The sequence below is a fragment of the Protopterus annectens genome, chromosome 2.part1 (assembly GCF_019279795.1).
Source record: "Protopterus annectens isolate FY-2018-M chromosome 2.part1, PAN1.0, whole genome shotgun sequence".
NCBI lineage: Eukaryota > Metazoa > Chordata > Ceratodontiformes > Protopteridae > Protopterus > Protopterus annectens.
This window is the reverse complement of record NC_056729.1, coordinates 272,227,113-272,241,117: the sequence shown is the minus strand read 5'-3', so window position 1 is coordinate 272,241,117 and position 14,005 is coordinate 272,227,113. Positions and strand designations below refer to the sequence as shown.

Genomic DNA, 14,005 nt, shown 5'->3' with positions numbered 1-14,005 from the left:
TGTGGAAGGAGCCGGACACTGTAGAGCTGATCACCAGGAGACCAGATAAGATCCTTAGTCCCCCGACATACAGGACGGCATGGAGCAAAGGTTCCCCAGTAGATGCCATGGTGGTGGCGGCTGCCACCAAGAAGGAACTGGCTCAGGATAGCTCCTTGGTACATCCTCCCGACAAGGAGTCTTGGACGATGGACTGCATTCGAAAGCGGATGTTCGCTTCAACCACCTTCTCCGTAAGGGTGCTGAGCTAATTTGCACACGTGATTCGCCTTCAGCGGGATCTAATCCGAGTATGCTGGGACACCCCCGGAGTCCATGTCGGCAGAGGACAAACGAACCTTCTCTGCACGAATGGCCACTGTAAAGACTGTATCCAACACTTCTATGCGGCTTCTCACCCTTGCCCCAGAGAGGGCAGCTAGAGCCAGCAGAGCAGGCATTGCCTTACGGTGTCATGCCTGACTCCGTCTTTGCGATTTTGCGGAACCCTTCAAGGCATCCTTCGTGAAGGCTTCCTTTGACGGTTCTACCTTGTTTGGCAAGACCTTCCGCAATACGCTACTCCAGAGCGAGAAAGACAGGAAGATATTGTCTGCTGTTGGAATCCACTTCTCGGCTCCTCAGAGGTCCTTTTCCAGGAACCAGAGAGGACAAAAGAAGATGTGGTTCCAGAAATCTCAACAATCCCGTTTCGCTCCGGACCCTTCGTCCTTCAGAGGCAGGGGAGGACAAGGCGGATGCTGGCCCAGAGGCAAAGGGGGGGGCAAAGAATTTCGGGTCGAGGGAACCCTTTTCCGACTGACCCGCGCAGCCACACTGAGGGGTTGCCTGACTGCTCCTCTCTGGAGGCAGTTGGGGGGCTTTTCTCAGAACACCTAGCACATTGGGAGTCTATCATGACAGATCGGTGGGTGCTCCGAATAATATCCAGAGATTACTCTATTCCCTTCGTGAACCCTCCCCCTCAGTTGAGGCGCCTCCCCGATGTCCCACCCAACCAGAAGGAGGCGGATGCTTTAGAGATAAGAGCTGCTAAGAAAGAGCCATCCAGCGCGTCCCCCCAGGCCAGTCCGGATCAGGCAATTACTCCAGGTTCTTTTTGGTGCCAAAAAAGACGGGGGAATTTAGGCCAATTCTCGACTTGTCTACATTGAACCTGTCCGTTGCCAAGGAGAAATTCCGGATGGTCGCCATTCAATCTACTCTCCCCCTTCTGCCGGAGAACGACTGGATGTGCTCCATAGACCTCAAGGATGCATACTATCACATTTTAATGAACAGGCGATCCAGGAGGTTTCTCCGCTTTTGGTTGGGTGCCAGTCATTATCAGTTCAGGGTCCTCCCTTTCGGCTTCACCACAACCCCCAGGTTGTTCACCAAGGTCATGGCAGTTGTAGTGGCCCACCTGAGGCTTCACGGAATACAGGTCTTTCCTTACCTGAATGACTGGCTCCTCACCGCTCCCACCAGGCATCTACTATGCTCGGCCAGGGATTATTTCATGCGCTTGGCCCACCAATTGGGGATCACTATAAATTACAAAAAAATCGTCCTTTCATCCTGCTCAGGTCGTGGACCTCATAGGGGCCAGAATAGACGCGCTTCAGTCCAAGGCCTTCTTGACATCTGACAGACTCCGCAACCTAACTCTCCATGTCTTAGCCCTTCTACAGTCTCCGGCTCCACCAGCGGAATTAGTTCTGAGGGCTCTAGGGTTTCTGGCGTTGGCTATCAACCTTTCACCCCTAGCCCGCTTGAATATGAATGTTCTTCAGTGGACCTTGCAGGTCCAGTGGTCCATCCTTTGACATCCATTGTACTCCCCGATTCCCCTCAGCAGGGTTTGCAGGGAATCTCTGCTTTTTTGGCTCCATTCCTGAGAGCTTCGTGAAGGGCGGCCTTTTTTGATGCCTCTACCCCAAGCCACCGTGACCACAGATGCTTCTCGCCTAGGGTGGGGGGAGGGTATTGCATGGGTAGAACCGTCCAAGGCACGTTGACTCCAACAAAGACCGTTCTGCGTATCAGTGTTCTGGAGATGAGGGCAGTGCTTCTAGCGTTGCAAGCTCTCTATGCCCTTCTTCCTCTAGGGACTATTGCAATTCAGACAAACAACGTGTCAGTGGTCTGGTACATCAACAAACAGGGGGGGACCAGGTCTTACCCCCTTTGCCGAGAGGCCATGAGAGTTTGGGAGTGGGCGATATCCACCAACCGTTTTCTGCTAGCAACGCACATCCCGGGTCAGTCCAACATTTTAGCGGACAAGCTGAGTCTAACTATCCTCTCACCTTACGAGAGTGGTCTTTGAACCCCTTGGTAGTGAAACAGATCTTCCTCAAATGAGGTCAACCTTGCTGCGATCTGTTCGTATTGCCTTTGAACGCAAAGTGCAGCAAGTTTTTCGCTCTAATCCCTCCACTGGGGGAGACCCCCAGAGACGCTCTAGTTCATGCTTGGCCATCCAGTCTTCTTTATGCTTATCCTCCTCTCCCGTTAATTTCAAAATTCTTGCAGAAAGCTCATGGATTGGGGAGAAAGGTTATCCTCGTAGCCTCATTCTGGCCTCGTCAAACCTAGTTCCCATACCTGCGGTCTCATCTCATAGCTCCTCCTTGGATCTTAGATCCCATTCAGGATCTGATTTCTCATCCTTCGTGATTGAAAACTTCGAACCTGGATGACCTCAAGCTTTCCGCTTGGTTGATCCAGTTCCGTTAGTGGCTAGGACTCTCGGCATCTTGTCCGCAGTTAAATCCATCCTGGTGGCGGCACATAAGCCTTCTACCAGGAAAGTCTACAACAGTAAATGGAAACGTTTTTTTATCTGGGCCGGGCAAAGGAATTTGGACCCCTTTACAGCTCCCATTCCAGCAGTACTTGATTTCTTATCCCACATTTTTCATCAGGGGGCCAGTCCTTCAACTGTGAAGGTTCAAATGGCGGCCATTTCCCACTTCCACATCGGAGACAATCTTGGTCCCTTACCTTCTTGAAGGGCACCTTTCTTTTAAGACCTTCTGTCAAGAATGTGGTTCCTCTGAGGGATCTAACCTTAGTCCTCCAGGCTCTTACTGCCCCCCCCCCCCTTTGAGCCTGCAGCTTCGGTTGACTTTAAGTATTTGTCTTGGAAAACTGCCTTCTTGATTGCTATTACCTTCGCTAGAAGGGTATCGGAGCTTCAGGCCCTTTTTACTAAACCTCCGTATCTTGTCTTCCATAAGGACAGAGTATCCTTCAGGACTAATCCCTCCTTTTTTACCTAAAGTGGCTTCCGAGGCTAACATCAACCAGTGCATTAATCTGCCTGTTTTCTTCCCTAACTACCAGAACAAAGGAGCGTACAGACTCCATTCATTAGATGTGCATAGACAGTTGCACTTTTATTTGCACAGAACAGCTGCCTCTTGTAAGTCGGAGCAGCTCTCTTTCTTCTGCTAAGCCATCCTTGGGTAAACCAGTAACGAAGGTGACTCTAGCTAGGTGGATATCTCACTGCATTTTACTCGCGTACAGAATTTCTGGTTGGCCCGAGCCCGTGGTGGGTTCGTGCTCATTCTACCCGTTCTATGGCTACCTCTGCTGCCTTTTGGTCAAGGGTACCCTTGGATGACATTTGTTCTGCGGCTACTTGGGCTTCCTCTCATACCTTTATTTCTCATTATAAATTAGATCTGCTATCCAGGGGGAGGGCATCCTTTGGCTCTGCAGTGCTCCGGAATATTCTTCCTTGAGGACCTCCCAAGTTTTTTGGTAGCTGGGGACTCTGTCCCACAGGTTGCTAATCAAATGAAGTAAACTACTTCAGATGAAGAAGTTATGTACTCACCATAACGTTCCATCCGAGTAGGTAACTTCATTTGTCAGCAACCGACCTCCCCCTCCGTCCCCCTAACCTGTAGTTCGTTGCTTGAATAATTAAGTGATTCACTCCTGGTGGGTATCAGGTTAGGATGTTCAGGTTTTGCTTGTTTTGGTGCTGTCTGATAATTGGGCAAACTCGATCTGAGGGCTGGAGGGAGGTAGCAGGGTATTATGGGTAAGGGGAAGGAGCTTGGATCTCTAGCTTGGAAAGCTGCCGGCTCGGATTTTGGTCAGATCAGATACCAACAGGTTGCTGACAAATGAAGTTACCTACTCAGATGGAACGTTATGGTGAGTACATAATTTCTTTTTTTCCATAGTTGGACGACTGGCTCCTAACTGCCACCACCAAGCAGCTACTAATCAAAGCCATGGACTACACCATCCATCTGCTCTCAAAACTAGGCATTACTGTAAATGCAGAAAAGTCTGCCTTGTTGCCATCACAGCGTGTTACATTTATAGGTGCAGATTTAAACACAATACGACTTGTTGGCAAAACTGCCTCAAAAAAGGATTCAAACGTTACGCAGTCAAGTGCTTATCTTACTCAACAAGAAAAAAGTACAAGCAAGATTTGTCTTCAAGGTCCTAGGCTCTTTTGCAGCAACAATAACACTTGGTCCCCTGGCACGACTTCACATGCAAATATTACAGTGACTACTCTTCGCTCAATCGTCCATACAGGAGTTTCCCATGTCTCATGAGATTTTCATTAGAGACTCCTGCAAGAGGGACCTGCTTTGGTGGATCCAGTCCACTCGGGTAACAATAGGTAGACCGTTTGTACTTTCTTAGCCTGTCGCTACAGTAACCATGGATGCATCCCAGTTAGGGGGGGCATGATCTGGGACAAACGGTCCAAGGGGTTTGGAAAGGTCACGAGTAGCATTTTGCACATCAATGTCCAAGAGATGAGGGTGGTGCTTCTGACGTTGCAAGCATTTCAGAACTCTCTTCCCATGGGGACTATTGTAATTCAGACGGACAATATGTCGGTGGTATGGTGCATCAATAAACTGGGGAACCAGATCCTATCCCCTATGTCGAGTGGCCCAGAGAGTTTGGCAATGGGCGATATCTTCTCAATGCTTTCTGACGGCAACACATCCTGGGAAAATCCGACGTCATAACAGACAGGCCAAGTAGAGCTATTCTCATGGCTCATGAGTGATCCCTGAATCAGGAAGTTGCATATCGAATTTTTCGCAAGTAGGGCCAGCCTTGCTGTGACCTTTTTGCCACTCCCTTCAACCAAATGCAGCAACTACTTTGCCCTCATTTCCCCTCTGGGAGAGTCACTGAGGGATGCATTTGCGTACGATTGGCCCCTGGGACTTACTTCATGCTTTTCCTCGTTTTCTTTGATTCCATAAGTTATTCAGAAAACCAAGTTGTTGAGTTGCAGGTTTATCCTGTTTGCTCCATACTGGCCTCGTCCGATTTGGTTCTCTTTCCTTTTGCCCCACCTTCAGGAGGATCCATGGATCCTGGACCCAGTGACGGCTCTTCTGACGCATCATTCAGGAATGCTCCATCCTGCCCTTCAGAGCCTCAAGCTGACAGCTTGTTTTCTCCACTTCCAATCTTAGACGGGCTTCCAGAATTATCCCCTGCAGTGCGCCACATTTTGGTCTCATTGCACAAAAAGGCAACTAGGAAACTTTATGCAGACAAATGGAAGAGGTTCTCTTGTTGGTTCGACAAAAAACACATAGATCTTTTACAGTCTCTATCTGCAATTTTGGAATCCCTGAAAGAAATTTTTAATCAAGGAGCAGTGGTGGCCACTATTTTAGTTCAACTAGCCTCTATATCTAATTGTCATGTGGGGGGACTCTGATCCAATGTAATGTCCCGTAAGTTATGCAAGGCCTTCCTCAGGTGTACTTTCCTGTTAAGACCTCCTGTAAGAGAACCTCCTCCCCCATGGGATCTAAATTTAGTATTATCAGCACTGATTTTTTCCCCCTTCGAACCAGCATCCTCTTGTTCAAAATTTTTATCCTGAAAAACAGCAGTTACCTCAGCTAAGAGGGTTTCAAAGTTGCAGGCCTTATCCATCCGTCCTCCCTATTTGATCTTCCACAACGATAGTTTCCCTCAGAACAAATCCTTCCTTCTTACCAAAAGTCTTTTCTGAAATAAATTTAAACCAATCTGTAGAATTGCCTGTTTTTTTCCAAATTATAGGAACAAGGCAGCATATAAGCTTCACCAACTGGATGTACATAGACAACTGTGTTTTTATTTACACAGGATGAAAGATTTCAGAAAATCAGATCAATTTTTTGTGTCCTATTCAGAAACAAAATAAGGCCAGGCAGTCTCAAAAGTTACTTTGTCCAAATGGCTTACTGAGACTATCAAATATGTTTATCAATCTCATAATAAAGAACCGCCAGGGAAAGTGAAAGGACATTCAACTAGAGTGGTGTCTACTTCCATTGCCTTTCAATCCAGACTTCTATTGGATTCAGTTTATGCGGCGGCTACATGGGTTAGTTCTCACACCTTTATCTCTCATTACAAAGTAGATGTGGCCTCCCAGAGCAGGGCATCCTTTGGTTCCACTGTCCTGAAGAGTTTATTCTCTTAAGTCACCCAAGAGAAAGGTGCTGGGGACTCTGTCCCACCCAGCAAGAATGAAGGCGAGATAGGACAACATAATATAAAGAAGTTATGTACTCACCATAACGTTCCTTGTTTGTTGTCCATTATCTCGCCTTCATTCTTGCGTCCTACCCAGCCATCCCCCTCCCAGAGGATCTAGAGGAATTTTTACAATTGTCAAATATGGTCCGATTCCCATTTTGCCTTCCTTTTACCTTTATGACCAATATATTTTCTCTTTCTGTATGTTAATCATATCATAGGGAGCGTTCTCCCTCAAACAAGATCTGGGGAACAGCCGCTAAGCACCATGGGGATAGGTTTTAGCCTCGAGCCAGTAGAAGTTCTCGAGCTTTGGTATACGTTCGAGTCAGAGCAGAGATTTGGCTCTGAACCCAACCAGCAAGAATGAAGGCGAGATACTGGAAAACAAACATGGAATGTTATGGTGAGTACATAACTTTTTATTTCTTGCATCATGATTGCTGAATTTTTATAACTGTTGATTTATCTTTTTCCTGTTCGGGAAGAAGTGTTGAATACCTTCTTGTTTCCTTCCCTGCAACTTGCATTATTTTTATGATAAAATGTTTGACGTATGCAGTGCTTTAGAATGCATGAATCTTTTTGTTAAAATTAATGAAGTTGAAGTGGCATTGATTAAGTTCGGGAAAGAAATATAATGGATTTTTACAATAACTAAAAAAATGAAAGATTTGATTCCCTCTTTGGTCCATTTCTATTGTATGCTTTTTCTATAGTAGATGTTTAATTCCATTTTCTTGTCATTGCACAATAAAAAAATATTTATATTTTTAGAGAACTATATATGTAGCTGACCTAACAGAAGAGCTTTGCAACAGTGAAACTCAAATCATAAAATGGCTGAAAAAGGGAGAAAGTAAGTACATTGATATTTTGCTTATGTTTTGGACCATGTATATGCTGAATTTCCATGTGTCATTTGATTTGAATGCTTTTGAGCAGTGTTTATATTAACCGTATTAAATGTTTGACCGCATTAAAGAATCTTTCAGCTATTCCTTTCATTATGACCTCGCAGGTTCTTTTATTGCATTTGTGAAATCTGGGCTCCCACCCATGAAGATCCAGTAAAGAATCCAAATTCATTTATGACTTGCATTGCCAAATACTTTGATTTGTAGCTAGTCTGTGATCGTTGCAAAGATCACTGCTGCAGTGTATAATCAGATTTCCACATGAATTGGGTGCTGACAGACCTCCACATTCTCTTCTGAATTTAATAAATTTTTGAGCTCATGAGAGTGAGATTGAGCTCTCTCGCTATAGTTCTCACTTTCTCACAGAGCAAAAACTAAGAGCAGCCTGCACTACTTTACCACATTGTCGTTAGTTTGTTTTCCAGATGATTTCCAGTGCAGTAAATATGCAGTTTAAAATCGTGATTGTATTTATGAACACATCTACGCTATTAGAAAAAATAAACACGAAAATGCTTTGGCCAAACATGTTTCCTGTCACCCAGATCACAACTTCAAGTTTATGGTGATAGATCAGATTACTCAGAATAAAAGGAGAGGTCCAACTGGCTTAAAATTGGAAGAGCTTGAACTTATGTGGCAGATTAGACTGAATGCGTATAACGTCCCTGGACTAAATGAAAACTTCTCTATCGGCAGTATTTTAAAGATTAAAAGTTTAGCAAGATGAACTTGCCACAAATTGATGAAATTTTGGGTTCTTGAGGTAGTGGGACATTCAGAGCGTGGAGGTGATTGGGAGACCAAAGTAGAATATAGAGAAATGATTTGGCAATTAAAATTAGAAGCATGCTGTGATGAAGGTTTAAACGACCACATCTCTATTGTTCCAGCACTTAAAATATTGGCCGCAGATCCTAAAATTACAAAATATTGAACAATTTGCAATAATTTAATATTTTAACAATTAATCATTTAGTACTTAGTACCTAATATTTAATATGTGATATTTATTTAATATGTGATATTTATTTAATTTATATTTAATATTTAATATTTAATAATATTTATTCATATACTTATTCATATACTTACACAGATTCATTGAATTATTTGGTTATATATGCATTGATATAGTATGGGGATAGGTTTATTTATTTATTTATTTATTTATTGAATATAAGATGAAATACGTATATAATAACAAGTTCCATTTTAATGGATTATTTTAAAATATATATTTTTTAAAACTTTTTTAAACTCTAAATACCCTTCAAACATATGGGAATAATGAACCACATACCTTTTTCACTCCCATTAGTGGGGTGAAAGTTTTTTTTATTGTTAATACTATGTTAATATATTGTTTACACTTCAGTAATGTGAAACGACACATATACCTCCTTCTTTTAAAGTGTACCTTTTATTGTATGGTTGTATGGAGTATTTATATTGTTCATATTGTTTATACTGTTTTTATATATACATTTTTATATATACATTTTTATATATGTATTTACGAACATGGGTCCCTGGAATTTTAGTATAGGTCCTTGAAAGTTTGACAAAAAAAACACATAAAAATGCAAATTTACTAACAACTTATTTATGACATGTATTATAAGTCCTTAAAAATAATATAAGCTTCCTTTAAGCAGCACCCTATGATTTTTTACCATTTCTAGTTTTGAGTTTTAGCAATGTTTACTAACTATTTATATGATGTTAAAATGAACTGGTATTCACAAACACCTGAATTCAGTGTCTATATGGGGTACTACGCCTTTAATGTAGATGGGTTTAATTATTGACAATTGATTGTTAATTAATGAAAACTATGACTGTATAAAAGGAATGGTCGAGGGGTATAAGTTATTCTGATGAAGTCTCCGTAATAGGAGACGAAAGCGCTTAATCGACCTTTGCTTTTGCTCTTGCTTTTTGATGTGATTTTTATACAATAAAAGTGTTTGCTACTTCCTCGAGTGGTTTGCCTGCCTTCACTGGAAATAGGAAAACCTTCATTGTGCCGGAGACTTAGTGGATTATTTCGTGGGTACTTCTGTTCTTGGTTACAACTTGCTAGATTTTAGCTAATTTTACCTCTTACTTTCTAGTTTTTAATAATTTTTTTCATTGATATTAAGTTGTAGTTAGTTGTTTGTTAGTTTGTAAGTAGGAGGTGTAATGTGTATAATAGTTTGAACCGTAGGTGGGTTTATATGGTGACTATTGACATCTGTTAGTATTTATAAGATGTATGCCACTTGTAACCATTTGTCTGAAGAAGTTTGTGCATGTTACACAACTGAAAAGCACTTTACATCATTTTATTAAATTTATTACTTTGCCGTTCAAGTGCCGCTTCTTTTGTTCTGATTTGTTTTTGTTTTGGATTCAAGTCTGTTTTTGCCTCAGTTCGTTTATGCAGTTTAAAATATTTTTTTCCACACATTGTTTTATAGTTTAGTTTGTATTGCAGTTTAAAAAACATTTGTGACATTTTGGTTCAGATCTTGTGGATTACAAATTTCTGAGGTCCATGATATCTGTAAAACACTTGCTGACAGGTTTGCCAGTGGAATACAAATTTTACCAAGAATTTACAATTTGTATTTGCTTTTTTGTCTTTAAGAGCCAGGAAGCCACCTCCTGTGAGAATTGTGCTGCCTTAAATAAAAAGACTTTCCACTGAAGGCTGTGCCTGAGGATTGAATGCTACTGGCATTACCCAAAGAGAGGTGTGGCATGTTGAGGGGTTTACACTTTTCAGGTATTCAAATAAATTATCCTTTGAAATTAAACAAATGCTTGGGCAGAGACACTCGAGGTATAAGAAATCTGCAGTCATGGAATCCTGTTGCTGGATCTGAAGAGCTGTTGACTTTTCCTCCACTAGTCCCCAAGTTGGGCCTACTCTTTCCTCTCTCATACTGACATCTTTGGAGCAAGACAGTGGGAGCTTCTCTCACTTAACTGACTTAGCTTGAATAACACTAAAAGTACCTTGCAGGGTGAATGCCAATTTAGTTAGTCTACCGACATCCATAATGCAATTCCACCTCTCACAGACTTTTGCTGCAGCAAGTAGTTGCTGAAGCACTATTTGGCTTCTCTCACAGGGCATTCCTGTTGTGCATGAGATTTCTGAGGGCCTTGTCTGTATCCTGCTTTCTACCTTCTCTTCAAGAACTGCTTTCTGATTTTATTCCAGGAATGACCCCATCCATGCACACAGTTCACACGGTCACCTTCAGTTATTTTTGCCCTTGGGTATTTGGCAGCTTGGCATAGAATTGGCTATAAAATGGCTTGACTGCCAACTTCTGAATGACTTCCCTTGTGGAAAAAGAGTGACTGAATTTCCCAATGCCTTGGTTTCTGAGACTGATATTCTGGCCTACTCTTCAGAGCTCTCTCTTCCTCTGCAGTATTACATTAAAAATGAGGAGTAGATCTTATCAGGCTGCCCTCCACAATGTGTCCACTGGAGAGATTTTAAAACTGAAGGAGGATCATTTAGTTATAGTCCAAAGTGGTGGTAAAAGGTATTTGGACCTCTTAAGATTAAGGACCTTAATTTCACTGTAGGGTCTCTGGTTTTCCAGGTGTTCGAATACTTTTGAATCCATCTTTCTAGAGCCTTGCTGTCTAACCCAAGACCTCGGGATGCTAGATAGATTCTGCAGGGTTGAGGAATTTTGTAAATTGCTGTTGATTCTGCAATGGTCTCTGAATGCTTTCAGGGTTTCTAAGTTAGTCCCATGTGTCAGTACATTTCTCCTGAATATGTCAGCAGAGTGCAAGATATTCTTGCTGTTAAGTGTTGTAGTTGTATCCTTAGGGGGGAACCCTGCTACAGGTTGAGATCTGACATCTGGCTACTCTTGCAGGTATGAACAGCTCTCTTGGGTTGTCATATTTTTTTTTATCTTCTGACATCTCCATGTTCCTGGTATAAAAGGTGGTGTATGCCCAACTGTCTTTAGATCTTGTTTGCTGCATATGTATTAAGAAAAGGGTGTTTTTTTCAGTCCATTGCTATGGCATGATTCAGAAGAGCAAGCAGATAAGAACCCCATTGGGAATCCTCACTTATCTTTTTCTGTTATAAATTGCTATGTTTCTGGCTGGTAATATTTCCTTGAGGTATCTGTTTTTTAGGTGCGTCTGTGGTGTATGATATGGAAGTGTTCTGCATCTTTCAAGAGAGGCAGATGTGCTAGCAAATGGCGATTTTCAAAAGACAATCAGTTTTCATATTGTTATGTTGGAGTATAACTTTATTGCAAACTGCTGTCATATAGCTCAGGATTAAAACCCCTCAAATGTTGTTCAGGTTTACTTTACAAAAAAAAATGTTTATAGCCTACTTGTTGAAGTATGCTGTGCTGAAGAGTTTTTGTCAACTGGAGTTCCCCTTTAAAAAGAATTGTAAGCAAAGTCTAAGGTCCTAGGGAGTTGGACCCCCCCCTCCCCCCAGTAGACTCCTAACCAGCTTTGGACCTGAGCTTTGTGTTGGTTGAGGCCTCTGTTAACAGCTGTTTAGTAAAGGCACCAAGCAACTGGCTTTTAATATCCTTCTCCGCCCTGAACAGCCCTTGGATTTGACAGGAGAAGAGGAGGCTATGTTCATCCCTTTGACACTGGTTGATTATTAAGCATAAGAGAATATTTCCAGTAGCAACTGCATCATGAATCCTCACCCCTTCAAACTGGACACATGCCTCCAGCAATAGCTAATCATAACCACAGGTGGGCCCTGAGTATTTAGACGGGCTTACAGGCTTCAGTTCCTCACAAACCCACAAAAGACAGGAATTCTAAAGAATCGTGAACATGAAATAAAACCCGTCCTACAGAAGATGTTGGTGAGAGGTGCTATAGAAAAAGTACTCCACTGTCACAAGGCAACAGGATTTGATTCCAGGCTTTTTTCTAGTGGTAAGAAATGTCATGCTTTAACTGGCAGCCATGGTATAGGGTTTTAATTCATCATCTCTTATTTGCATACTGTGTGACCTTGAGCACTTGAGACTGTGTCCACTTGGCCTACCTGGGTAACTAATGGGTGTTATCATAAGTAATCATTGTAAACCCTTTATAGATCATTGGAAACTGAAGACATTTTTAAAATCCCCTAGATAAATGCTGACTCTGCAGGCATTAAAGATACCTACTTTTACATATATCAAGCACTCTGGCAGGCAATATCTAAAATTTGCCACTTTGTTTTTCCCCATTCTTAAAGGGGAACCCCCCCCCCCCACACACACACACACACACAACCACACACGCACACACCTAAGGACTCCTATTCTGGTTGTAGCTTACAACCTGAATTTTATGCTGAAAAAGCTGACATAGGTGCTTTTTTGGAATCTGCTAGTTTTGTAAAACTCAAATTCTAGTTTTGGAAGAATTATTTTTTTAGTTGCAATAACTGTCGCTAGGAAGTTTTCTTAACTTCATGCCTTGATGAGCGAAGAGCCTTTCCTCATCTTGCACAAGTACACAGTCTTTGTGCAGTAATCACTTTTTGTTCCTAGGGTAGAGAAGTAGCACAAAATCAAGATATCCTCTTGTTACAACGAAAGGGAAGCAATCCTACACATTTAGAAAACTGAACAGCTCTGCCTGATATTTTCTGCAGGGGATTGCTTGTGTCAAAACAGACCATCTCTGCTTGGTAGCACATTTAGATTCACTATTGCTACAAATATGGAAAGGCTGTACTAGGAAAAGTAGTCTCACTCTGCCAGGTCCACAGCTGTTACCACTGTTCTAACACAGGTTAGTGCTCAAGACATTATGAAAGTTGCTACTTAGTCTTCTGCCATACCTATCCTTAGGATTCGTGACTGGATTTGGTTCAGTTATCCTAAAGGTTGTTTTCTTTCCGTACTGTACTACTATTCACACTCTGCTAGTACTGCACTCTTTAGTAGCCTTTAAGGTTATGACTGCAGCAATGAACTACACTGAACGTAAGAGTTGTCTAGGCAACTTATATAATTGCAGATGCACAAATGTGGTCGCTGTTAGTCCCGTCTCCCATCCATTCCCCTCTAAAGATGAAGGAACATGAGGACGAGGTACTTTGATATCTCTTGCCCCTTTTCCCAATACTTTATCTAAGCCACATTGTGCTCCCCACCTCTGTCTTTCTTCATGTGACAGGAGGGTAGGTTTCTTCCATTGGCATTGTCAGAACTCTGGGTACTTGCTTTGGACATACTGTTTACTGTTTTTGCTTTTCAAGATCTTTTCAGTTGAGGGCCATAAAAGAACCCATGATGACCAGACATGCACCACATTTTATGCTAGGAGCATGAAGGAAAGATGACATTAGCCTGGCTCAAATGGACTGCTGCTCAGCTCTGAAGTTTGACTGGGTGTAGGACCATAGCCTTTTTAGAGGCCACTACCAATTATGACTGCAGCAGTGACCACATTTGAAATCTACAGTTTCCTGGTGAGTTGACTACATAACTTTAAAAGTTTTTGTTTAACTTTTAGCCTTCAGACTTATTGTCTGACTAACTTTATTTAGTGAACATGCAAAA

At 42.2% G+C, this 14,005-nt stretch overlaps 1 protein-coding gene across 1 annotated transcript in view; it reads left to right on the top strand.

Annotated features, from left to right (window-relative positions):
* The window catches only part of CENPE (centromere protein E), a 3,008,010-nt gene that overhangs the window by 397,455 nt on the left and 2,596,550 nt on the right, over positions 1 to 14,005 (top strand). Inside the window, exon 6 of the mRNA XM_044063442.1 lies at positions 7,297 to 7,378. Within this exon, the coding sequence (XP_043919377.1) occupies positions 7,297 to 7,378 (82 nt within the window). The remainder of the gene's footprint in view (positions 1 to 7,296; positions 7,379 to 14,005) is intronic.